The sequence below is a fragment of the Talpa europaea genome (genome assembly GCF_964194135.1).
Source record: "Talpa europaea genome assembly, chromosome: 6".
Lineage (NCBI taxonomy): Eukaryota > Metazoa > Chordata > Mammalia > Eulipotyphla > Talpidae > Talpa > Talpa europaea.
The window spans coordinates 39,819,429-39,845,505 of NC_140072.1; the positions used below are offsets into that span (position 1 = coordinate 39,819,429).

Consider the following 26,077-nt stretch of genomic DNA (forward strand, 5'->3'; position numbering starts at 1 on the left):
ATTGCAAATAATTCAGGAAAAAAACAATGTGTGAAGGGAGGGAGGAAGGAGAGAGAGGGTATAAAATAAAATAATTGATCAAATAAATGTGGCAAAATGTTAAAAATTGGTGAATCTGGATAAAGAGTATATAGGAATTTTCTGTATTATTCTTGCAAACTTTCTGTAAGTTTGAAATTATGTTTATAAAAAATAACTGATGGTAGAGTTGAAATTTCCAGTTGAAGAAGAGAGTCATTAACTTGAGGGCGGGAGGGGGAGGGGAATAGAAACTAAGTACATCCAGTAATTCATGCACTGTTATTTAATTTGGTTGCGTCAATACTAACTGGCCACTAATCAAAATTCTAATTATATGACTAAATTCAAATGCTTGTTTCCTCTCAACTGACTTATTTGAATTTAATCACATCCACAAATAAAAAAATCTCAAGTAGACAGATCCCATGCAGCTATTAGGGCCATATGCTCTCTGTCTTTAATTGCACATTTTTTAAAAAGCCAGGGTAATAATTATTACTAACAAGATCTCAGGTATTGCATGTGGCCATGGGTGTTACCTGAGTCCTCTACTCCCCAGCTTAGCCGCAGTAGATCTTTGGCATTTACTTATCACACAGGGATGGTGTTAAGTAAAAGTTTGAGTCATTCTATTATTTTTTTTTTCTGATCAACAAACTGATTCCAAGCCCTAATCCAGCCATGGAATCCAATTGTTTTCATCATTTCCATTCAACAGGCCAAATTAGCATCCCTCTCTAGGACTCTAATTCATCTTCCAGCATATCTGAGTCTCAGAGAAGTGGAAGATTCTCAGGTCTTGCTCTGGCAAAGAAAAGTTTCATGCCTTAACCCATGAGCTTAAATCAAATGCCTGGATCCTCCTTCATTCTCATTCAGCCAGTCAACTCCAAAGCACATCTACCAAATTTGAAATAAAATGTCCTACTTGTTATTGCTACACATATGTATGCTGGAAACCAAAACACCTGCTGAAGTATTTTTTCTGATCCAAAAGGAATATTTAATTAAATTTAGCTAGAACAAAATTATTCTTGTAACTGGTAATTGATAAGTACAGCCTATGCAAGACTGGCTGTTTCTTTAGTAGGATCTTTTTGCCTCGAGGTCTTTCTCAGAGTTCTCTAAGTTCTCTTTATCCTACAGACCTACCCCATGATTTCAGTGATGGTTTTGGGGTTGTTATCTCAAAAAGTACCTCCAGATAGGTTTCTTCTCCAGAACTTAGACCCATATCTCCAACTGCTTCTCTGATACTGTCAGTAACCAGAAACAAATGGAAATAGGGCTAAGTGTCTTGAGAGGAAATCTGATTAAATGTAGAGATTTTTGAGATAGTAACACAGAAATAGTGTACCTGCAGTGCATCTTGTCCCAGACACATCTCATTATCTTCCTGCCAACACCACCATCTTGGTCTAGGTCAGGGACCATAAATGTCTCAATACAGTGACATCCTACACCAGTCCATATCCACTTTTCACACAGCAACGAGGGATCTTTTTAAAACTTCATGTGACTATGTTGCTCTCTGTTTTAAATGTGGCCTCTCCAATAAAGTCCAAACTTTAACATTGCCCTGTGTGAACAGCCCCCTACTTACCTCTCTAAAGAGCTTTATTATTTTCTACCCTTTCTTTGCATTCCAGGTTCCAACCATAATGTTTTGTTTTTTCACACTTTGTGAAGTGTTCTTCTTCACCTCTAGATCTCCATACATAATATTTATAATATCTTCACTACGCAGGAAGCTCTTATGGAACTTCATTTTCCTAATCCCATCAGGATCATAGGCCCCAGAAAATCCTGGGCAAATCTCTCAGGTCTAACCACACTGGTCGCTGCCTCTTATATGCTATGTGTCCTCCAGTCTCAGGTCTTCATACTGCTGTTCATCTGCTTAGAATTGTTCCTCCAGCTAATGTAAGGTTTGCCCCTTTGCCTTTTAACTCCTTACTCATAATGTCACCCCCCGGGAAGTTTATCATTGACAACCACTACATTTAGAATCCAACCTTCGCTTTGACATTCTCAACCCACTGTACCTGACACACTACATATTTTAGTTATTTGGTTGCTTATCTGTTTCCCTCTCTAGGATGTAAGGTCCACAAGGACAATATTTTTTATCTGTTTGTTCATTATACTAGAGCAGTACTTTAAGGAAATTGTATACGGAACATGATAGATTTGTAGTAAAAATTTATTTACTAAACAGAGGAGAGACTGACATATTTTTCAGGTTCTCTCCCTAACAAATATGGGGAGAAACCCCACATCATTTCATTTTAGAAGTGGAACACCTTAGTACAACTCATAAAATGTCAATGTTCTAAAGAAAGCACCATGTAAAAAGTTTCAATCCCCAATATTATATATTTAACAAAGGAATTTTACAAAATAAAATATCTACCTGGAAAATAAAAGCCATTTTCATCACATCTTGCAATAACTTTCTGGCCTTTCAGGGGATCCAGTTTTTTTGGTTTAATTCTCTTTGGTGTGTTTCCTTGAGGTTTATGTTGCTAAAAAAGATAAAAATATTAATAATGATAGAAGAATTCAATGCAGACAGTGAAAAATCACAGACACAATATAGTGTGGTATTAACTAAGATCACACCATGAAAGTATGACAGAACAAATACATACTCTATATTCACTCTATAGTATTGCCTGTATGAAAGAGAGAATTTGCTAAGCTAGTTAATTTTCATCACAACAAAACAGAACAAAAATCCTCAATCTTTTCCAGAGAATTTAAATGGGACCCAGAATCTTAAAACATAATATTCAACATGTCCATTATACAATCAAAAATGCCACATACAAAAGGGCAAGAAAATATGACCAATTCTTAAGGTAAAAGGTAGTCAACAGATCATAATACTGAGATGACCCAGATGTAGGAACAATCACATACATATACTTTAAATCAGAAATATAACCATAGTCCACAAGGTAAAGGTAAATATTCTTGAAATGAATGTCAAGGGACTTGTTTTCCATAGAGAATTAGAAATTATAAAAAATACCAATTATTTTAATGCATGAAAATAGAGGATTTGACAAAATCCAAGTCCTTCCATGATAAAAATCCCACAAAACTAGAAATAGAAGACTTCCTCAAATTGATGAAAGACATTTATGAAAAGTCTATAATAAACGTGATACTCAATAGTGAAAGTCTGGATGATTTCCACTAAAAATTGGAAAGCAGGCAAGGCAATTTTGCCACTTGAATTCAATGTTGTAGTTGAGGTTCTAGGCAGTATAATCAGGCAAGGAAAATTCAGAAGCATCCAGATTATAAAGACACATACTCTATTCATTTTTTTAAAGATTTATTTATTTATGCATACAAGAGCTGGGGTATAGGCCAGAGATGCGGGGGGGGGGGGGGGGGGGAGGGGGAGAGGATTCACCAGAGACAGAGTGGGGAACAGAACAGGCAGACTGACTGAAATACCCTGCTGAGGGGAGCAGCGGGCAAAACAGGAGAGGTCTGCTTCGCCATGTGGGTTGTTCCCTGGCCGGCTGGGGATCGAACTCATGCTGCAGAGGCTGCGGATTGCTTCACAGTGCAGCGCTTAACACCTTGCACCACCAGGGAGGCCTTACTCTCTCTATTCATAAATGATGTAACCCTATATGTGGAAAACCCTAGGGAAACCACCCCAAAGCTACTAGTAATAACAAGTTCACTAAGATGTCAAGGTGCAAGATAAACATACAAAAAGTAAAGTTATTTCTATGGACAGCCAAGAACCACCTGAAAAAAATTTTTTTTTTAATTTTCTTTTAATAGCATCACAAATAATAGAATAATTAGGATTAAATATTAAAATAAATGAAAGCCCTAAACACTGAAAACTCAAAAACTTTGCTGGTTTCTGAAAGAAATTAGGTTTCTATCCAAATCGGAGTGTCCTGAGACTTCATTCAGTTTCTCCTCTTTCAAATCCTCAATGCCCCTCTTTTCCATGACACAAGCTCAATATAATGTGTTTTCACAGGCATTTTGATGCCACCTTTTTGCAGCTGTATAGCTGTAACATAAATGAAGTGCCCAATGCATATTTTATGAGTTCATATGGAGGACTCCACTTAAGGAAGTCTCTAATTTATGAGACAATTGACTATAAAATTTTAAGTAACTTCAGGTAGTGTGCACACCATTTGCTCTGGATCATTATTCATATTCAATACAGTCTGGACTCTGGAAATAAGTGGGCTCATTTCCATGGTGCCCTGATATAACTGTTCTGTTGCACTCATCTATCATTTGGATCTGTTTGGACATGCTTTTCAGATTCATTAAAATAAGTGGGAGCATGGGTTATTTCCTGGGAGATGAAAACTTAGAGCCAGGTCTGCAGCAGTGATGAAATAATGAACTAGGAGTTATGGTCTCTTAAAGGAATTGTGGGATATTTTCAGGTCTTCAGACTCATGTTTTTTTGTAGTCTATGCAATCATGAACACTACCTTTTCATTTATAGTTGCCACCCAATTTCCAATTCATTTGATGTAAAACCACCACTCACTATGTGAATACCTTTGCTGAATGGGCAACAATGAATGGTAACAACAAAGAGTACTTCGATGTTTCGCTTTAACATACTAAGTGAGCCACCTAAGAAAATACCTTTCCTAATAGCTGAAAAGTGTCCCTCCCTTCTCAAATCATTCACACACCTGGGAGTTCACCTGAAAGGCCCATCACAAATAGGCAAGGCCTTAGTACACATAACTTACTTTATTTTACCTTTGTTTCCAACTGTTAGTACTTATTAGAAGAATTAATTTCTGGTTGTTTCCAAAGCATGTAGCTTTAGGAAGGAACGCTTCACTGCACACTCAATGACTTATTCTCCTTATTGCATAGTCAATTCAGTTATAGGACAGAGAAAGTAGATTAGACACAGTAAAACAAACCTATAAGGCCAACTTTACAATGGCTCATTGCACAGAATGGAGCACTGGTTCCCCAGGATGGAAAGATGTAATCAGGGGAGCTAGACACTCTGTCTCTTCAGTGACAATGCTGACAGAACCTTTCTAGAAAGATGGCATCCCACTGTTTTCTGATCTTGTCAAAGACTTTCAGGACATAGTACAGCACATACAAAAGAATATTCCCTTTGCTTTCCTGCCACACCTCACCTATTCACACCCATATCGATATATACAAGCCACTGGGTTTTAAAAAGAATTCCTTGAAGGATGAGAGTCATAGGGGATGCAGAATGAGAACAAGAAATGCTAGCACTATGTAAAGAAGCTCACCAATTCCCTTGGCTTAGGTGCATGGGAACAACTACATGCCTATTTCAGTGAAGAAGTCAGAAGGGCTGTGATGGTGGGAGTCGGACTGTTGTCCACCAGGAAATTTCATTTTACCTTGTCTTCAAAATTTAGAGAACCCAATTCACTTCTTTGCCAGATTCAATTGACAAGTTTTGCAGAGTAGGAATTGTTAGGGGGAAAAGGATGTCCTAAAGCTAATTCCATACAGGCTTTGTGGACTCCACCCCCACCCCAGGCCAAAGACACTGGGAACTCCAAATCCCATCACCACCAAAGGGAAGGTGGCTGGGACCTGAGGATGGGGTTAAGCAGCCAAGTGAGTATAAAGACAGACACGTGGGCTTTGGAGGGGTCCCCCATTTTGGCTCTCCACCAGCTAGCAGCATCTGGCCAGCTCTGAGAGTGACTTTGGGTTTCCGGGTCGGCGGATCGAGTAGGACGCATTAAAGACTTTATTTCCCTATTTTCTCCCTGAGTTCTACATTTTCCTTATTTCCTTTTCCCTTGTAAATAAACCTTTTATTAACCTTTTGTGTGTGCCTGTAGTGGAGTATCAGTAAGTCCCTTTTAAGCGCGCGGGTGAGGACCCACAGCCAGGAACCCGTTCAATATCGGGGCTGTCCTATAAAAGTACCAAAATGATGCCACCTGCCTTTCATTTCGTCACTTAATTTCAAGGCCATGTTCTTGGGTTTGCTTTGATGTTTGCATTGGTGGGGATAATGAAGTTAGCAAATGTTTGATGCTTTAAAATTTTCCATGAATCATGCTGCCACATAAGGTACATAATACATTTCTATGATTTAACTAGAACTAGTCCTTCTCTCAAAATTCTAGAACAAACACTAAATATTTTCCCTATCCTAAATTATTGAACTCTGCCACAAACAATTACCAAACTGGACTAGTGGCTGTTCCAACATGCTTCTCTGTTCATATTTAGTCCCTAAAACCAACTTAAAGTCTGTGACTGCTATAATCAAGATAATACATATAACCCTCAGGCCTTGCTCAGAGGGTTCCTCTCCCTAGGATGCCTAATAAGGAGACCAGAACATTTGCAAACTGTCTCGGTGAAAAATTCAATTCCTTTGAAAATCTTGGTAAGGAACACAGGGCCAGCCTGGGGCATTTTCTGACCTTCTTTATCTCTCTCTTCATTTAGATTAAGAGGGATTTCCTCCTCTCTAGTTGTAAGCAGGGTCTGCAACCCTCTAAAAAATGGCCTCCACAGAGAGAATGGAAAAAAAAAAAAAAGACCTTACAGGAAGAGGTAAATCAGAACTGGCAAACTCCTGCTGAGTCCCTCTTGGCCTGGGAGTGTCCCAAGAGTGCTAAGGAGTTGGAAGAATTTGGTATGCTTTTCCTTCCCAAGGGCATTTGCATTTTAACAGGAGCCAAACCTTTATGACAAAGGAATGAAACTACGTGTAATTTTCTGCTTCAGCCCCATCCCTTAGAGAAGGAAGTCAAGTCTTTTGCAAGGCTTCTCAAAAGCAAATGCAGATCATGGTTGGAAGCCCTGCTCTGAGGATATCCCACAAATACCAAGGGGCTTAGGAGGGAAGCATCTGCCAGGAGGATGTGCTGAGAGAATGGTTGTGCCTTTTAATAAGTCTTGTGCACTGAGCCTTTTTTTTTGTAATCCAGAAGGGTTTAGGGGAGTGTTTTTTCACATCTACCCATCTTCCCCACCACCTTAGGGAGCAGTATAACTAGAGAAAATGCAAGTCTCCAAAACTCTGTGCAATTTTCACTTCCATCTTCGGGGCCTACTCCCTGAGCAGATCACTGATCAAGGCAGGCGTCTGGCCTCACTCTCTTCCCTCTCTGTGGTTCCTATGCTGTGAGTGGCTCCTTAAGGTGTGCAGGAAACAATTACAGGATGAAGCCCTGACCAATAAAAACATCCTTCCCCTCCAAACATCATGGCAGTACTGGGCTGTGGGGAAGCTAACCCCCCTGAAAGAAAAATCTCCAATCACACACTAATAAATAGCAACTCAAAGGCCTTTTGCTGCTATAAAGGTTTGTGTGTGTATGTGTGTTCTCCCTCCTTCTCTCCCTTCTCCCATCTCCCCACCACCTCCGCTTTTTTTTGGTAGCAGCAAAGGAATCTCATCAATATGCATTCAATGCTGAATAAAACCACTTCCCTAGCTTGAAGAGCAAATTTGTAACACCTCCTTTGAGAATACCCCTCATTGTTCTTTAAAGGAAAAATCAAAGAGAAAACATTTAAATATTTGAAACTGAAAATTACTGCAGCTTTGAGATATGTCATTTGGATGTCACAGACACAGTGATCCATTCACTGCTGCTCCAGAGATGAACAAAGTCACACCGACTGGAGTCACTTTTGTGTGACTGCCTGGAGTATGGATCACAACCAGTTATTTACTATAGCCACATCTCACAAAGGTCATACAAATAAATACTGGGGCGCTAAGAAAACTTCTTGAGATAGCTTTGTACGGTTTTGTCTGGCCCACTCATCTGCCCCCAAATCTATTCCCTGCCCTGTCCATCTTCATGTCCCAAGAGGCTGGCTCCCAAGGATGACACCACCCTGTTTTCCTTTGTGAACACAGTGTAAATGTTCTGGGAACAAACCTCTCTGTTCTGCCAGACAAGAGAGCGAAGTCATCTGCACTGACTTGAAGTCTGTGAAACAGCTGTGCACAATCTACTGTTTGCAGGTGAAACCAGCCTTTTCAACCCTCACTAATGACCAAAGAGCAGCATAAAGATTTAAACAATGGGTACCCAGCCTTCTCATCTCCATAGTATCAATAACATTCTTTTTTTTAAAGATTTATTTATTTATGCATATGAGAGCCAGGGGCACAGGCTAGAGGTGTCAAAGAGAGGACTTACCAGAGACAGAGTGGGGAACAGAACAGGCAGACCAACCTAAGTACACTGCTGAGGGGAGCAGTGTGCTGCAGAGGCTGTGATCTCATAGTCTCATAGGCTGCGTCCCAATCCCCTGCGCCACCAAGGAGGCCCAGTGTCAATACATTCTTTAGAAAGGAAGAGATTAAACCACAGCCTTCCTCTGTGCATAGTTAGCATCACTACATATTTAAGTCAAAACAACTTAGAACCAGAAGCCCCCTGTCTAGAAGGCTTGACAAGAAGACAAAAAAAAAAAAAAAACTACATTTTTTTTAATGTCAAGGACTCACTGTTTGAACCTATATCAAATTTGTGATCGCTGGACCTGTTCTTAAAGAGTAAAAGATGTATTGCTTCACTTCGATTATCTAATGAGCCCATTGACTAATTATCATTGAGACTTTTATTGTAGGTAACAGCTTGCTGGTGGCGTACAGAGAGGACTAGCTGATCGGAGCAGGAAGTGTAGGGCAGCAGGAGGTGGAAAGACTGTCCTTTCCCTGCGTTTGTCTCTCTAGCAGCACCTCCTCCTCTGCTTCTCTTTGTTAGTAGGATGGGGGAGCCTGTGAATGGTGGAAGGTTGAACTGTGTTTTGAAATCTACTCTATACCTTTTTTTTTCTTTAAATTTATTTATTTATTTATACAAGCACAGTCAGAAGCGCGGGAGGGTGAGAGGATTCACCATAGTCAGAGTGGGGAACAGAACAGGCAGACTGACGAAATACACTGCTGAGTGGAGCAGTGGGCAGCAGGAGAGGTCTGTGCACCATGTGGGACCCTCGCCGGCAGCCGGGGATCGAACTGGCGCTGCAGACGCTGTGTGCAGCTTCGCAGCCCAGTGCTCAACCACTGTGCCACCAGGGGAGGCCCTACTCTTTTGACTGGTGAAATCAGGCCATTTACACTTAAGGTGATTATTATGACTTAAGTGTTCACTGCCATTTTGTTGTTACTATTTTTCAGTTTGTCTTTTGTTCTCTGGACATCTTCCTTTTATATTTTGTTTAGGATCCATATCTATTGTCTATGTGTTACTTCCATTTATTTTTATATAAAGGATCTGCTGGGTTTAGTATATGATAGACTGTGTAACTGTTCAACATTCTGGTCTAGACTCCATCTGATAGGACACATTGTCACTCTTCTCCTCCATGTATATACTTGGGTGTGTGTTACCTCTGTTTGTTGTGCTCTTTAAAATAACTCCTTTATCACCTTTTGAATGAGCAGCTAGGTGTAGAAAAATTCTTTTAGTTTTTTCTTTACAGTGAAATGCCTTATCTGTTGTGAATGTCAATCTTGTAAAATCAAGGATTCTAGGCTGGAAATCTTTGTCCTTAGGTACTTTAAATATCTTCTGCCATTCCCTTCTTGCCTGTAAGGTTTATACTGGAAAAGTCCATGGACAGTATAATTGGACTATCTAACTGGTATTCTCTTATAGATTACTGTTTTTTTCTCTCAATGTTAGTATTCTGTCCTTGTCACTGTTTTTCCAATAGTTTTATCATGATGTGTCTAGGAGTGTGTCTGTCTGGTACTAATTTGTTTGGAACTCTTTGGGCCTCTTGGAGCCCTAAACATTTATTTCCATTGGCTCAAGAATCTCACTCCTAGGAGTTTATCCTAACAAAATAGTTCAATTATATCCACACTAGAAATCATTAAAACATGAAAAAGAGAAGAAAACTAGAAAATAAATACATGTCTAACATTCAGTGTAGAATTAAATAAATCAGACTATAACCATAATACCATGGATTATTGTGTAACCACAAAAACATCAATCTGAAGATTCAGTAAAGAAAATCAGAGAAAGAGTAAGAGATATTACTAAATTAAACAGAATATGAAATGACTATGGGCACTAATGCATTCAACTAAAAAAATTTGTTCAAGGAGAAAAAAGAATCTAAAAGTAAATGATCTAAAGTGGTATGCAGTCAGATTAGAGATTATTTTAAGAAGGTTTGCTTTATTAAATAATAATTACTGCTAACACTTATGAGGGGGCTTTCAATACTAAGTACTTTAAATGCTCATTTGACTTTTATAACAATATTATGAGGCAGATACTGTTAGGGGGAAAAGGATGTCCCAAAGCTAATTCCATATAGGCTTTGTGGACTCCCCCCCCACCCCAGGTCAAAGCCAAAGACACTGGGAACTCCAAATCCCATCACCACCAAAGGGAAGGTGGCTGGGACCTGAGGGTGGGGTTAAGCAGCCAGGTGGATAGAAAAGGCTCTCTGCCAGCTCGCAGCTTCTGGCCAGCTCTGAGAGTGACTTTGGGTTTCCAGGTCGTTGGATCGGGTAGGACGCATTAAAGACTTTATTTCCCTATTTTCTCCCTGAGTTGTACATTTTCCTTATTTCCTTTTCTCTTGTAAATAAACCTTTTATTAACCTTTTGTGTGTGTGTGTAGTAGAGTATTCATAAGTCCCATTAAAGCGCGCGGGTGAGGACCCACAGCCAGGAACCCGTTTAATATCGGGGTTGCTCTATAACAATACTATTAATATCCCTATTTTACAGATAAATTAAGGTTAGAGAATAGGGAAACAGAGTAACTGGCCAAAATCAAAACAGGGATCAGGTGGCAGATCTGATGCTAGACCTAATCTGGGTCACAGCAAAGTTCAGACTTTTAGTCACTACATTAAACTTTTTTTAGTTATTTTTAATTAGAAGATGTAATGTTTAAAGAAGGACATAGAAAAATCAAATGGCATTTCCTTTCAGTTGAAGACTTGGGACCTTAACACTCTTTTAGAAATCAGTGTGTTGGGTGGGAGAGAGAGGAGGGAAGCCAATGTAGGAATAGCAACAATGGGATAGGAAGGAGGGAGGAAATGCACACACTTTCATGGCACCCACCTCTCCCAGTGTCTTGTTCATTTGATTCTCCTTCTTGACAGCCTCCTGGAGTTCCATGGCCTGTTGGACATACATTTTCCCAGCTAGGATTTCATTTTCAAGCATCGACAGCTCTTTTAATGAAATGGGCCAATTCAAACGTTCTAATGCTTTGTTTAAAGCTGCCTTGTTTTCCAAATATTTCATTGGTTTGCTTGCATCTAACCTAAAATTTAAAATAAAGGAAAAAACAAAACCAACAAAGAAAGTGATCACAGTAGAAAAAATACAGGAAGATAGTTTTCAGGATAGCCTCTCTTGAGAAACATCTATCAGAGCATGTGTCAGGTGTCAGCAGGCAGAATCATGGCCACACCCTCTTATTTATTAGGGTTTTGGTCACTTGCACCAGTTAAAAATAACCATCCCCATGGATTATGGTAGGTGCTTTTCACCAATACCTAACTTGATTATCTGATTTAAAAGAATTTGATACACATGAGATTTTTTTCACATCTTTTACTCCCTAGGTCTAACTCCCTATTTGGCAGAAACAAAAACGAATTTCAAAAGGCTTAACACAGCTATGCCTATCAGTGCCTGTGAAAATAAAGCAAAGCATGGCAAAACAAAACAAACCCAAATATTTGCCTTGGTGCAGTAATTATTCTTTTGGCTTATTTTAAGTATAATGTTCTCTCTTCCTTGCAAGCTTAAATAGGCCTAACATTTCTGGCTTTATTATTTTGGTACACAAAGAACAGAAGTCTACAACCTCTTGAACAGACTGAAGAACACAGAAAAAGCCATGGTGGTGTATGGGCCCAACTCCTAAATTCTATATCCAGTTCCAGCTTACCTCTGAGTTAGACTCTCTTAGAAGAGGGATGTGTGTGTGAAGGAGGTAAGGGGTGAAGATGGAGTGGGAGGTATTTCATAATTTTCATTCTCATTGATGAAAGTGTTACTTCTTTTTATCGTCAGGTATTAGAAAGTAAGTGTGAACCCACTACAACTATATGATTCAACCCACAAACAAACATCTCCAGAAGAGAATAAAAATTCTTTTAAAAAATCTAAATTGGAATGACTCAGAAAGATGATGAAATGAGAAACATTAGACCTTCATTCCCACAGAGACATCAACTTAACAACATGTGGACCAAATTGTCTTGTGAAAATTTCAGAAACTAGGTAAGAGGTGCAGTAGCTGTCCAAGTAAGTACAATGCCAGAAGAGCAGGCATGGACGTGGTAATAAAATTTGTTGTATTTTGCCTGACTTAACTCTTCCCATTCCCTGTCACAGTATGGTGCAGTTGGAGAAAACTCCTAAATTCTGGCTTTTCCTTGGGAAAGAAAAGAAACGAGTTGAAGATTAATCAAATATTCTGGTTTTGTGGGGAGCCGCCAAGACGGGTTTCTGCCTCACCTAAGGGCACTGACAGAAATGGCAGTATATTTTGGATGACAGGTTAGGAGACACTGAGAACAGAGGTTATTTCCATGGCTTATTGCAACCCAAAGACAGGTATTGTGGGGACCAGGAGATTATGGGCCCTGATTTTGGGCAAATCTGTTTTACTGGGAAATTGCACACACACCTCTAAAGAAGATATATTCCTGGAAAAGGTGTGAGAGCTCCCTAGACTCTCTAGCCAAGATGGTTGATGACTATAAAATGGAATCTATAAAAACTAGTAGAGGTGGAGGATCTGTTTTTTTTCAAATGCCCAAATCTCAACTAAAGATCAAAGAAACAGGTCAAGATGGCCCAATCAAATGAATAAAATTAATTCCCAGAAATCTACCATAAATAAATGGAGAACTATAAATTACCTGAAAACAAACAAACAAACAACTATCTGGAAGGTGCCAGTGAGTTCAGAGACTACTGAGAGAAGAAAAGTAAAATCAGGGGAATGATGAATAAAATGAGTATGTTAATAAAAATACAGAAACTATTAAAAAGAACCCAACAGAAATTTGAAAACTGAAGTATAACTGGTGGAAAAATTACTAAAGTGGTTCCAAAGCAGATTTGATCAAGTATAATTTAAAAAACCCAACAAATTATGACTATTTTAGGTCAAAGTATTATAAGAGATAAGGACAATATGTAATGTTAAAGGGGTGTACCTACCAGGAAGATAAAAGTGTGGTATATATAAGAATGGAATGTGGTATGTGTAAGAATTCAGGCATAGAAGGTAGTACTAAAATTTGGTTGAAATTTGAGAACATTCATTTTCTGCATTAACTAAGTAAAAGAAGCTAGACGCCAAGGTCACTGCCGTCTTGACTCCTTTCAGAAACTGCACCTAGCATAGGCAAGAAAGCTCATAGGGACAGAAAGCAGACTAGTTGTTACCAGAGGGGGATGAGGAAAAGATTCTTTAACAGTGCAAAGTATTTTTTCTAAGGTAATAAAAATGTTTTGAAACTAGAAGGTGGTGCTGTGCACATTTTGAAAATACCACTTAAGTATACACTTCAAATGTTAATTGTAGGTTTTATGAATTTCACCAAAATTGAAAAAAAAAGTGGGGAGGAACTGACTTACTTTTCCTTTTCCTCTTGAGACAGTGCTCGCCAAACAATTTTATTCAAACGTCTGTTTAAAAAAAATCAAAAATTATTATGTAGTAGCAATTTTTCATTTCATGGTAAAAGGCTGAGCCTGGTAGGCTCTGAGGGGACACTGGGGTGATTGTTCAAGCAAAGTGCCATCATCACTGACCACGCCACTGACATTTGCTTAGAGAGATTGGACCTGAATGTCTCCCTCTTTCAGCCTCTCTACAGAAGTCTCTGGTTTTGTGGCAGTTTCATCAAATAGTAAAGGAGGAGAAAATGTTAAGTTCAGTCAGGTAAAACCCAGGCTGAGAAGAGGCAGTCCATAAACTGGTCCTTATTATCTCTGCCCGAAGATGTTTCTAAACACCCACATTTTTTCTTCCTAAGGGAAAACAGGTGTGTCCTTAGCTTGTCTTCTGTAGAAATTCTTATGTCTGGATTCTCAGAGCAAAGTGTTTAATAGGGTCATAAATAAAAGAATTGGAACACATTTTAGCAATCAACAGGCCTGCCGTTGTTTTCCAAGTGAGAGGCTGAGAGGGGCAGGCAGAGGAAGCACCAACCAGCTCCTTGGTGGTGCTAAGATGAAAGCTCACTACTGATTGACTGCAGAGAGAGGCTGTCAATCCAAGAGGAGGAGGAGTTTGGCGCCAGTGACTTCTACAACATAGGTAGCTCCTGTCCTTGTTACTAATTAGAGGTTTTGGTTCAGCTCTTTACAGTTATATCATCACCCAAACTGGGCTCCTTGAGCTGTGAGCTGTCATCCCATCTTCATCAAGATGAGATGGGAGAACACTGCCACTGTCCAGGGGTGCTCTTCTAACCACTGATCCAGCACCGGGCACAGGGCTTGAGAGCGCACTTGGGTGTTGTTATCAGGCCTCGATCTCCCAGCGTGGTCCTGGGAAGGGCCTGGCATGCTGGTGATGAGCACAGACTTTGGAGCCAGGCTGCTGGACACAAAGCTCACTTGAGCCTTTCCACTTGCTAGCTGGGAGACACTGGCCCATAGGCAACTGTTCTGTAGAATGGAGACAATAATAGGACATGCCTCCCAACTCGTGTTACTGAGGACTCACTGGGCTATGTATGCACGGCACAGAGAACTATATGGAACACAGGAAAATAGCCTACCAGTGGTAGAAAAAGTAGGCAAGAGGGAAATAAAGCGGGCTTGTTTCCCTTGAAGATTTTGGTTCTTTGGGGCCAGTTTGGTTCATGTAACAATGATCAGGGCTTTTAAGACTTGTTAAAAGGATTCCTGGGATGTGTTTTCAATTTTGTGTGCTTTTCTGAAAAAATTTTTTGTAATCCTCTTAAAGCTAAACCTTGAAAGTGGAGGCAGTGTCGAATGGGGGTTGGAAGTATGGACAAGGGCTTTGGAGCTACAAAAGCGTGGGTTCAAATCTCAGCATCTCCACTATGCTGCTGGGTGAGCCCGTTACATAACTTTTAGAAACACTTGTTCTCTCCTGGATAAAACAAGGACAACAACATCTGTCCTTGGACTGAGAGAATTAAAGGAGATGTGTCGATACAAAATGACCAGAATAACTCAATGTTCTTTCCCCTGCAGGTTCTGAAAAGGGTGAGGTTTGGAAACTCTGAGAAACCACTGGTAAATATGGGTCCAATTAGCTAGCACATGTCTCTGATTTTAATTTGATCCTTTAGAAAATATTTTTCCTAGAGCACATTTTTATAACCTCTGATACTTCCCTCGTCATTGTAATGTTCTAAAGCACACAGCACAAAAAAAGCAGGTGGGTGTGAACTGAAGGTAGCTGAGAGCGTGTCCAACCCAGTTCCACTGGCAGGAAAGCGGGAGGCCCCTCAGTGTGGCCTGAGGGTAGTCCAGATGAGAAGCCGGGAGGGCACAGGAGTGAGGGTCTCTCTGAAGCTGCTCCAGCCCCTTGATTCAGGGGTTTTATTAACAACAGTTTTCCTCTTTGTTTGTGTAGGAGAGTGAAATTTGGTCAAAGGGTTGCTTTCACTAGCTTTCTTTAGTTCATAAATGTACTTGTCTCAAGAATTGACCCAGTCACAGAACAACTTGTAATTAATGGCACTTCAGAAATCTAGTCAGCCACCTGAACATTTCAGAGATCTCAAATAGAGGTTCTAAGCATGGTCTCAGAGCCAGGTTAGAACTGAGGCTTCCCCTGCGGATTAAGGGCTTCAAGCGGACCTTAGAATCACAATCAAATAAGCTGCAGGAGATGCCATCCCAATGCCAGGCAGCTCTGGCAATCCACACTCACAACTTGTGCTCAGACATACAAAACCAACATTGCTGCCTCAATTCTTAAAATATTGAAATAAAAGGACTCCTACAGAAGGACACTAAATGTGACTGAAATAGCTAGCGTATGTCACAATTTTCGTCAAAGGGCTAATAGCTTTCCATTTACGGGGGCATCTCTAACCATGCAGATTTAGAGTTATAGCTACCTTCCTGGTGGTGGGAAATATCTTGGAAAGGCTACAGATAGGGTGAGGGTTAACCAAGCTTTATTAATTGCTCTTCATATTCTGCATATCTTTAGAAAGTTGGAGTAAGATGGAAAAGGGAATTGACATTTATTCCAACAAAATTCTTCAATACAATTGAATACAAAAAATCTGGTAGTTTTGTTCTATATACCATTAATAGTATGTTATTATTATTAAATAACTATATTAAATTAATTATTCATTTAATCTAAACATCAAACCAATAATACCAAATGTAAATACAGGTCAATCAATATTATTGATTATATTAAAATTAAAGTTATTAAAAATGTCACATTTAATTTATTATTAACAATAATACTATTGTGTAATATATCTCTAAGGGTACTAAAAAGCTTTTCCAGATTTCCTCATTGGAAGTAAGAATTGGGGCAAATCTCTCTAATCTGTATTTTGGTTTTGCTGTTAAGGAAGAAAGGCTTTCTTCTGCCTGGGGAGGGGTCATTCCTGTCCTTTGGGATAGAGTTAATGCAGTGGGAAGACCTATGTCACGATTACATCCATATACTTAGAGTTATCTTAGGGTTAGCTGATTTGGAGAATGAAAGAGGGAAATAATTAACATATATTCTTCTTTGTATTTAATTTACATAATCCTCAAAACCACCCTGTGAGACAGATTTTGTAATTAAGACATCTGAAACTCACAACTGTCTCTTGATTTGCTATGTAGGTATCAGAGCCAGGAGTGAAACCCAGGACCATCAGCCATCAAGGTCCTCACTTTTGGCCCTGCAATGGGCTTTCAAAGAGCTGGTGATTGCAGAACTTGAACATGGACTGATTCAAACCAATTAAGTTACAATATAAACCCATTATTATATTACATTGTGAATAATTGAATTTGATGACTTCTAATAACTAAATTTGAATTTGATCAAATTTAAATTCTAATAGTCAAGTGTGTACACACACACACACACACACACACACACACACACACACATATTCCTTGGCCTGCAAGGAACAGGGGAAAGCAAGACTGTCTAAGCCCTGTCCTCAGAGTTGATATCCTCCAGGGAAGAGATGGGCATTTGCACTCTGAGGGCGGCATGCAGGGTGGGGAGTCCCTGGGGAGTCTGTCTGTCTGAGAGGAAACATTGAGCTGAGTCATTGTCAGGAGCAGCAGCTGGACTGGGAGGCAAGAAAAGGCCTTTCTGGGAGACAGGAAGCAGTCACTGCCAGAGTGCCGGGGAACTAATGAGCATGGTTTCAGACCCATGAAGAAGGGGGAGTCTTGGCATAGCTAATCCAGTTCCCAGACTCAGAGCAACCCTGAGGATCCCATGCAGGCAGCTGAAGCAGCTCAGGTGAGAAAGCCTCAATTCTTAGTTGAGGGCAGTAGAAAAGGTTCCGGTGCAGATTTGCGGAGACCTGTGACTGGCTAGGTAGGGCACGGCCAGTTTATGGTCTGGATTGTGTGTGTCAGGAGTGAGACCTTCAATTTCTTTTGAACAAACACAGTATACACAGAAAAATGGTAACAGAATTATGGCCTTTATGTACTTTATGTACATTATGAACTCTATGTACTTTATTTCATTTTTCCTACCCTTGTGGTGTGAAATAAAAGTTGAACTTCCAGAACCAAGAATGGGCTTGCCCAGAGAAGCTGTGTATGCTCAAAATTTAATTAAGTGATGTACACCAAGGATTAATTAATTGCTGGGAGCAGGGTGGGGACCTGGGACAAAGAGACTGGTATATCTGCTCTGGTGAAGAGTTCTCTTTCCCTGTACTAAACCAGTGACTGCTTAAGAGTATATTTTTCATTGTAGTCAACTTGATCATCTTCTTGATTTTGACACAAAAAGTGTTTAAACAATACACATATGTTATCTCCATTATTTCACCATTGTGGAGTTTTATTAATCACTTTACAGAATGTTAGAAATCAAAATGATCAAATTCACTCTGCTGAAAGGAATGCTTTTTAGAGATATCATGGAAACATAAGATTTCTGTAGATTTTGAAAAGGGAAGATCTTTTCTCTAAAACTCTATTAGATACAGTCAGGTAATGCAGTGTGCCTGGCACATAGGAAGACCCCATGCTTGCAGCTGCTATTGATATTCCTCACAGACACTTAAAAGTAGCTACTTCAAATAAAAAATGCAAGCTAAAATAAAACAAATAACAAAATGCACAACCATTAAAGGGAGGCAGGAATAATACTCACTTTTCATAGGACCTAATTGCCTGTTCCACTTTTTGCTTGTAGATATTGAGCTTGACTCCTTGGGGGTTAATTAATGTCATCTTATTCGTGTCACTGCAAACATGTGCCAGAGGGAACACCTACACATCAATGGCAAATGAAAGCATCATTTGATGGGTCAACATATGCCTTCAAAAACATATTTGCATAGCTGTATGATGTGTTGTTTGATTTTTAAATCAATATATAATAATTGTAGAAAAATTTGAAAATCACAGAGAAAAATCAGCAATCATTGCTAGCCTGTCCTTACCAATTTTTAAAAGATGTTTTTAAAATAACTAAACCACACACATACACAAACCTGTTTCAGGAAACCCTAGTCAGAATTGTTCTCTTCACATGCCTCTGTCAAATTAATGAGAGGGAGGAGAACAAGGAGCTCATTGCTGTTTCTATGTAAATTAATAGTTGGGTTGAATACTTTTTCACATAATTATTTTATGCCTGATCCTCTCTAGGGAACATCTAATTGTAATTAATATCTTTTGACCATCTTCCATATCAGTTTATCAAAGATTCTTTCACATATCAAATAAAGAAGACCGAGTGATCAATGAGACTACATTCTATAAGACCAGCAGAGTTCCAGAGAGAGGACATTTTTTTGAGTTTTAAATCACCTGGTGCTTACTTCTGGGTTTGGAGATGTCTCTGATTTCATGCTATCTTAATAGTACAATATTATACATTTGTAATATTATACATTTACTTGTTTGTATATCACACATCTTTCCCTAGTGGAACATAAACTCCACCAGGACAGGAACTTGGTTACATTTAATGCTGTATTCCTATCGCCTAGATCAATGCCTGGCACATATTTGGCCCTCAATATATATGTTAGTAAATTAATAAGTGTATATTCACAAAAAAGGTATATTCCATATCTTAATATTTAAACAACAAAAAAGAAAGATCTAGGAGAATATTAAGATACAATTGTTTCAAATTTTTAGATGATGCCAACCACAATGAGTACGTAGATTTTGGAAATGTAGAGAATTACTTTTAGAAGTAAATTTATACAGTCAATCAAGATGATACAGTTCATGCTTTTATGTTACTGACCTTCAAAATTATAGAAAAATTGTGGTTTTTTGTTTAAGAAAAACTACACAGAAGGCAAGGGAAGTAAGAAGGAAAAAGAAGAATGCAGTGTTGATAGATTCTAGAATTAAAAGGTAAACAGAAATGTGAACAAAGGAGCAGGGCTGAAGCTGTGGGTTTGGTGACACCAGGGCAGTAGGAGCCCAGCTCCTGGAAAAAATGGGGCATGAGCGCCCTTTAAGACAACAACCCAAGAAATACACAGCGCCTGAGCCTGGACAGGTCTGAGGTTCCTTGCCCTTGTGGAAGAAGCCCTGACTAGCAAGACCTGAGCTTGGTCACTTATTTGCCTCTTTCACTTTCTGTTTATAGATCTTGAACTTGACTCTTTGGGGGTTAATTAATGTCCTCTCAATCTCGTTTACGATGTTCCTCTATCACCATGGAACAAGAACTGTAAATGCCAATGAGGGGTCTCAAGGGATGGATTTAGGTAACTGCAAACAGAAAGAGAAAGAGAGAAAAAGGTTTTGAAAAACCTTATTAAAATGAGCTAGTATATTAAATTCCAAAGTATACACAAAAGTGAAATGCTGTAAATGATAACTAAACAAATCAATAATCAGATGTCAATCACTCAAGAAAAAATAAATTTTATGACTTGTCATACAATGACTATGACAAGTAATTATGATTAGGTTGTTCAAAGATGTAATAGTCTTGCAAGAGTACAAAACATAAACAAGTGCCATAAGAAGAAATAGATGGGTCTAAGAAACAAGAGCATTGTAACTAATAAAATTGTGGGAAAAAGACATTGAAATTGAAAACTAAATATATTAATTTTTCAGTTAAAATATGAAGACCAAAATAGGCAAAGATTAAGAAAACTGAAGAGAAAGAAATGAAGTTGAGAGGCTGTGCAGTCAAATCTCACTACTTGGCAGATGCATTGATTCAGCATGTGGCTTCTAACCACTCTTTTTTTTTTTTTTTTAAAGAACAAGCCCTTACTTTTATTTACTTATTTATTAAAGATTTATTTATTTATTTATACAAGCACTGGGTACAGTCAGAAGCATGGGAGGGTGAGAGAATTCACCAGAGCCAGGGCGGGGAGCAGAACAGGCAGAAGGACTGAAAACACTGCTGAGGGGAGCAGCAGGTGGCAGGAGAGGTCTGCGCGCCATGTGGGACCCTCGCCGGTGGCCGGGGATCGAACTGGAGCTGCAGAGGCTGCGGGCAGCTTCGCAGCCCAGTGCTCAACCACTGCACCACCAGGGGAGGCCCTAACCACTCTTTCTTAAAAGGAAGGAATAAACACCCACTTACCTAGTTAAAAAGTAGGTGTAGACTAGAGTGAAGGAAGCTGGCAGAATTGAAAAACATCTCTCAAAAGTGAGCAACATATCACATAAACTTTCAGAGAAAAAAATCAATGTCAACAAAATGAAAGACCTTTCCATTTTTATATTCCTTAGGAAAAAGGGTGTTCAAAGTCTATAAATAGCTCTACAAATTTACCAATTTATGGCTCAATTGCAAATCAACACTACAAAACATTTAACAACATTATAACCTTTGACTGAGACCAGCTTGACCCCTGCTTTCATGTTCTTAAAGTAAATCCACGGTTTACTGTTTTACTTCCCTCTTTTGTGGGTTTGGATCTCATGCCTTGCACGGCCATTGTGTACTTCAGTGTGGTCGCAGTTCAATTCTGACTTGTGTGCACTTTCTCTCATTCCTTTCTGCATGCAGATTTAGGGAAAGACAAAGTCATACTCCACACTTCCAGTCTGTGGTCTTAGTTTTTACAACATGATGGTTACTTGGATGTCCTATGAGATGCTGTCTTTATGATGTCAAATGGATTGTGACTAGGAGGTCACAAAGAACATTCTCATAGGGTCTGGGGAGATCAGAATCACAGCGACTGCCTTGAGTGAGGAAGCCAGAGGGGAGGAGAATCTGGCTGATGAAGAAACTGACAGCTTCTTAGAAAATAAAAACACTTGATCACACTTTCTGTGAAAATGGTTTACTTTCTGTCTTTTAGAATGCAAGTGAGACATAATTATCGGATGAGGGACCCTTTTGAAAACTATTTGATAACAAAAGGGAACTTCAAGGTCTTACCTACTTCAATTCTCTTGAAGTTAACCTAGATACCTTGTTAAATTGATATGAATAATCACACCCTGTGTGAGAAGATTTTGACTAGGGGAGAGGGAGGGGGGAGGGACCCTTAGCAACACTGTACTTAAGGATAGTTTTACCAGTAACAATGAGTGTTTACCCTTTATGCTGTCCAAGTACTAGGCACTCTACATATTTTTCATTCAATCCCACTACAGATGTATGTACACAGAATTGTAGTGTTTGCTAAGTGTTTTCCCCCTCTCTACTAAACTCTACAGTTCTTTTATTCTTTAAAAAACCCACTAGTTTCTTGCATAGTTAATATACAAAGTGACTGTTTTTTTGAAAACATGGAAGCTAAAGCTAGATGTAAATTGAAATAATGACTGAGGCTCAAACATCTTTTACAGTTTATCTCTATTGTAAAACATATTTAAGCTTGGATTCCACCAAAATTGAATTCTTAGTGATTGAGGCATGAAGTGAGTGTAACTTTGCTATTTTTAAGAGGTATTTCCTAAGAATGTGAATAATGTCAACAAGATTTAAGAGACATATTTAGCTTATATAAGATAACTATTCACAAACAAAAGAACAGGTATTTAAAATGAAATGCCATTTTCACACAGCAGTTGGCAAAGTTTTATTTGATGCTACTATTCTAAGTGACAGCAAAAATACAGGAAAGTAACCACTTTTAAAATTCAAGGTGAACTACCCTGCATAGGATTTTCTTTTTAAATTGTGTTGGGTCGTTGGAAAAGTCATCATGCATTTTTTCTAAGATATCTGATGACTTTTCTGACAACTCAATATAATATATATTATTGAATATTAGTGCAACTATTAAAATTCATTCTCAAGTGATCATTACAAGAAGAAAGCAAAATACACAGCTATTAGCTATTAAAGCAGCACAGGTAGAAAGTTTAGAAGCCATCATACAATATTTTGAAAATGAGGAAATAGTGTGAAACTGGTGTTTATACATATATTCTTCAACTCTGCCTGAATTTGCCAATTTCACTGCTTTCCACTAAATCATTTCTTCCAAAGAATATTCCAGAGAGTGCTGCCAGATTGGCTAAGGAGAGGTCTGACTGAGCATGTGGAATAAAAATGTAAATGTAGTGCAAATTCCACATAGCGACTCTGGATCTGGATGCGGTGACTTTATAGCTAATGCAATAGTGCAAATCACCTAGTACTGAAGCTTACACCTCTACTTTCAAAATGAAATATTTGGAGGCTCCACAGAACAAAATGAGGGCAGCGCCCCAAAATTCACAGCAAAGAGGTGTCAATAATTCATAAACTCTTGAAAATATTGCTACAATATAGATTAAACCTCACATTTTTCAAGCTAAACTTTTAGAAAATTTTTCCAACTTGAATTTCAATTAAAATGCTAGTGAGCACTTTAATTGGTATAGTAGATGACTATTTGCTGGCATGGAATGTTTACAATAGATTATTGAGTAAAACTGGAGACACATAAGTATGTTGTTTGACTTCATTTTGAAAAAAAAAAAAAAGAATAAGGGATACATATATACTATCTGGTCTGGCAGATAACCATGGACTGATTCATCTCTTTTGTTTCTTTGTCACTTTTCTGTATCTTCTAAAGTTTCTACACAACGATTATATATAACCTTTGTAAAAACTATCCTTCAAAATTTTTTAATTAAAATAATCCTATCAGTATATAGCTTTGTCATGTTCAATGCAACTACACTGAATGCACTGAAATGCCATGTCTTGAACAGCAACCTTAAACTCTTTACACATAAGTTCCTCGATATTCCTGTGGTTCCCTGCCAGAAGGTTCATTAGACTTGTGGCAAGCTTTTGGGCCTCAGTGGCCCCACTTTGGGCCAACCCTATTAGACTGGGCATTTACCCACAAGGGGATGGGTAACTTCATGTGGAAACTATATCCTTTTTCTTTCTCTATTGCACACTAATTCTATTAAAGTTCTTTTCTATTGAATGCACAAGAGTATGCTTTGTCTTTGTGAAGCAATAGGAAGAACCAGTTTAGAGCGTGCAAAGTTTGGGAGTCTTGGGGTGCCCCTCAGTCTGCCTACTAACATTGGGATGTTGTAAACAACATGATAATGATGACAATAATGTAGACTTTCCAATGTTGCAGACTAACGTTTCCAAATTATTTTAGCCTTTTTCAAAGTAATTGGCAATAAAGAACTTTTAATTGCAGCTTCATCAAATAACTAAAATACTTCTATTATGTATATAATATGGTGGTGAATTTATCTTTTTGAAAGAACTAAGGTAAAATTTTCTGGTCTACTGGAAATTAAAAGTGCCAGTTAGTATCTTATAAAGTGAAGAGTTGCTAGGGCAATCTCTTTACTCAATACTTCATTTCCAAGGAGACAAATTTGATGCTGGTCCAGGAAACAATGAAAACTAAACAGAATTGTGTCCAGAAGAAAGAGCCCATGCATAAGTCATGAATGAAACAAAGGAGGAGCAACAAAGCCACACACTGCTTTACAACAGCAGCCAGCCAGACACGGCCCCGCACAAAGCATACAAGAGTCAGTTAAAACTCTCACTGAAGTGGGTTAAAACTTAAACAAGTTTCCTTTTTCAGCTCCACTCTGGTTTTTTGTCTATTTTGTCATAAAATATTAGGATCAAATCTCAAAAAAGCTATAAACCTCACTAAATGGAATGTATGTTTAGTTTTTCCTATTCTTCTCATTATAGCTGAAAATCTCTTACAGCACATTAAAGAATAAAAGACACACACACACACACACACACACAAAGAATAAAAGACAAATGTGCTTTGAAGGTAAAATTGGAGTTTATTTCAGTTTATTTCCACTATAATTATGATTCTTTCTCTCACTATCAATAATGGTGGAGGCAAGCCTGCTGGTCACGCTGGGTACTGTCTACCACAGGTTTGTCAGAATTTCCTCTCTAGAGTCAGAATTTACTCTCTTTTTCTCCTGAAGAACAGGACCCTCACTATTCTTCCTCCCATTTTTTTAAAAATTGAAAATCACTGGACATTTTTTCCCTCATTTTAGTGTTTTAGTCCTGTTGACTTTGTAAGTAGCCATGGATTCACCCCCAGTATTGTCACCTAGACGATGGCCACCTACACCTTGCTCCCTAATCCATCTTCCCAATAGTAGAACCTCTCCAACTTTTCTCTACTTTCAAGCCAAAACCCAAATTTGATCTCTTTCCTCTGCTAAAAACCTTTCAGCTCCTCTTAGGATGACATTTAAAATCCTATAAAGTACTTTCTTTACCAGTTTTAATACCTTCTCCCAGTCAAATTAAATTTTCTTTGGAATAACAAACTTTCTTTGACACTTAGTCTTCTCTGCCTGCTCCCCCACTGCCTGGAACACTCCATACTCTACCACTTTGGTATCATTTCTCCCATGTCTGAACTCTTAAGGGTAGATCTAAAGCCTTCCCTGACAACCGAAAGTGGGCTAGGGACCTCTCCTGCATCTTCATTTTGCACTTCCCAGTAATTACATTTAACTAGAATTTCTTATTTTAATGGCTATTTACTCCACAGGACATTGAATTGCATTTGTGTAGGAACGTTGGCTGTCTAGATTTAGCAGTCATTTAGAGCCCAGTTCATAATCTGCATACAGTAGGCATGCAATATTTGCTGCCTTTCTAAAAGCCAACATTTACTGAGTGCCTGCTTCTTTTAATCCTATAATTTTACAATAGGTTCATTATCCAGAGAACAGATATACTGCATACACGCTGAAAAGAAAGTTTCTGAATGTTAAAGTAAACAACCACATTTTTTTTCAAAATATAAGTTAGTAAAGACGGGCAAGGTTGAATAAGCATAAGATTTTATGTCTGCATACTCTTTTCAGTGTTTTCAAAGCATTTTTATACTCATAAAACTAATGCTTATCAATAGTATTCTAGAGTTCCTCATAGAAAAAAGGCCATAGTTGGGAAAAGCTGTGGAGATGTAAATTTTATTTGGAGGGTAATTTGGTTTTATCTGCCAAAATTTAAGATGTACATATCTGTTCTCTGGATATCCTTGGGGGCCAGTAATCCCACTATAGCACTTGATCATAAAGATAGACTTGTGCATGGCCCAAAAGTCTATGTGCATGGAAACCTGCTACATGATTGTATGTAATAGGGAGAGACCCACAGTAAATGTCTATTATTAATGGGGAAGGACTTGGGGTGAGGGACAAGGAAGGAAGGAGCACAATGGATGGTGGTGGAAACAAGTGCTTTGGTGGTGGGTGTGGGATGTGGTGCTGTAGCAGACACATACAATGTTGTCAATCAATGTTATCTCAACAAAAAAAAAACAGTATTAAAAAAATGAGGAAGAATGTTACAACAGATGAGAATGAGACAGACCCATACCCACACATGTGGAATGGTTTCTAAGACACAATTAAAAAAAAAACAGAACAGCAAATACATATGGTGTTGCTTGATATAA

At 38.6% G+C, this 26,077-nt stretch overlaps 1 protein-coding gene across 1 annotated transcript in view; it reads right to left on the reverse strand.

The window, feature by feature from the left end:
• VWA3B (von Willebrand factor A domain containing 3B) overlaps positions 1 to 26,077 on the reverse strand; it is a gene marked incomplete at both ends in the record, with an annotated part of 150,230 nt that overhangs the window by 16,042 nt on the left and 108,111 nt on the right. The window contains 4 exons of the mRNA XM_084235717.1: positions 2,435 to 2,546; positions 11,109 to 11,313; positions 13,650 to 13,700; positions 18,361 to 18,479. Of these exons, the coding sequence (XP_084091843.1) occupies positions 2,435 to 2,546; positions 11,109 to 11,313; positions 13,650 to 13,700; positions 18,361 to 18,479 (487 nt within the window). The remainder of the gene's footprint in view (positions 1 to 2,434; positions 2,547 to 11,108; positions 11,314 to 13,649; positions 13,701 to 18,360; positions 18,480 to 26,077) is intronic.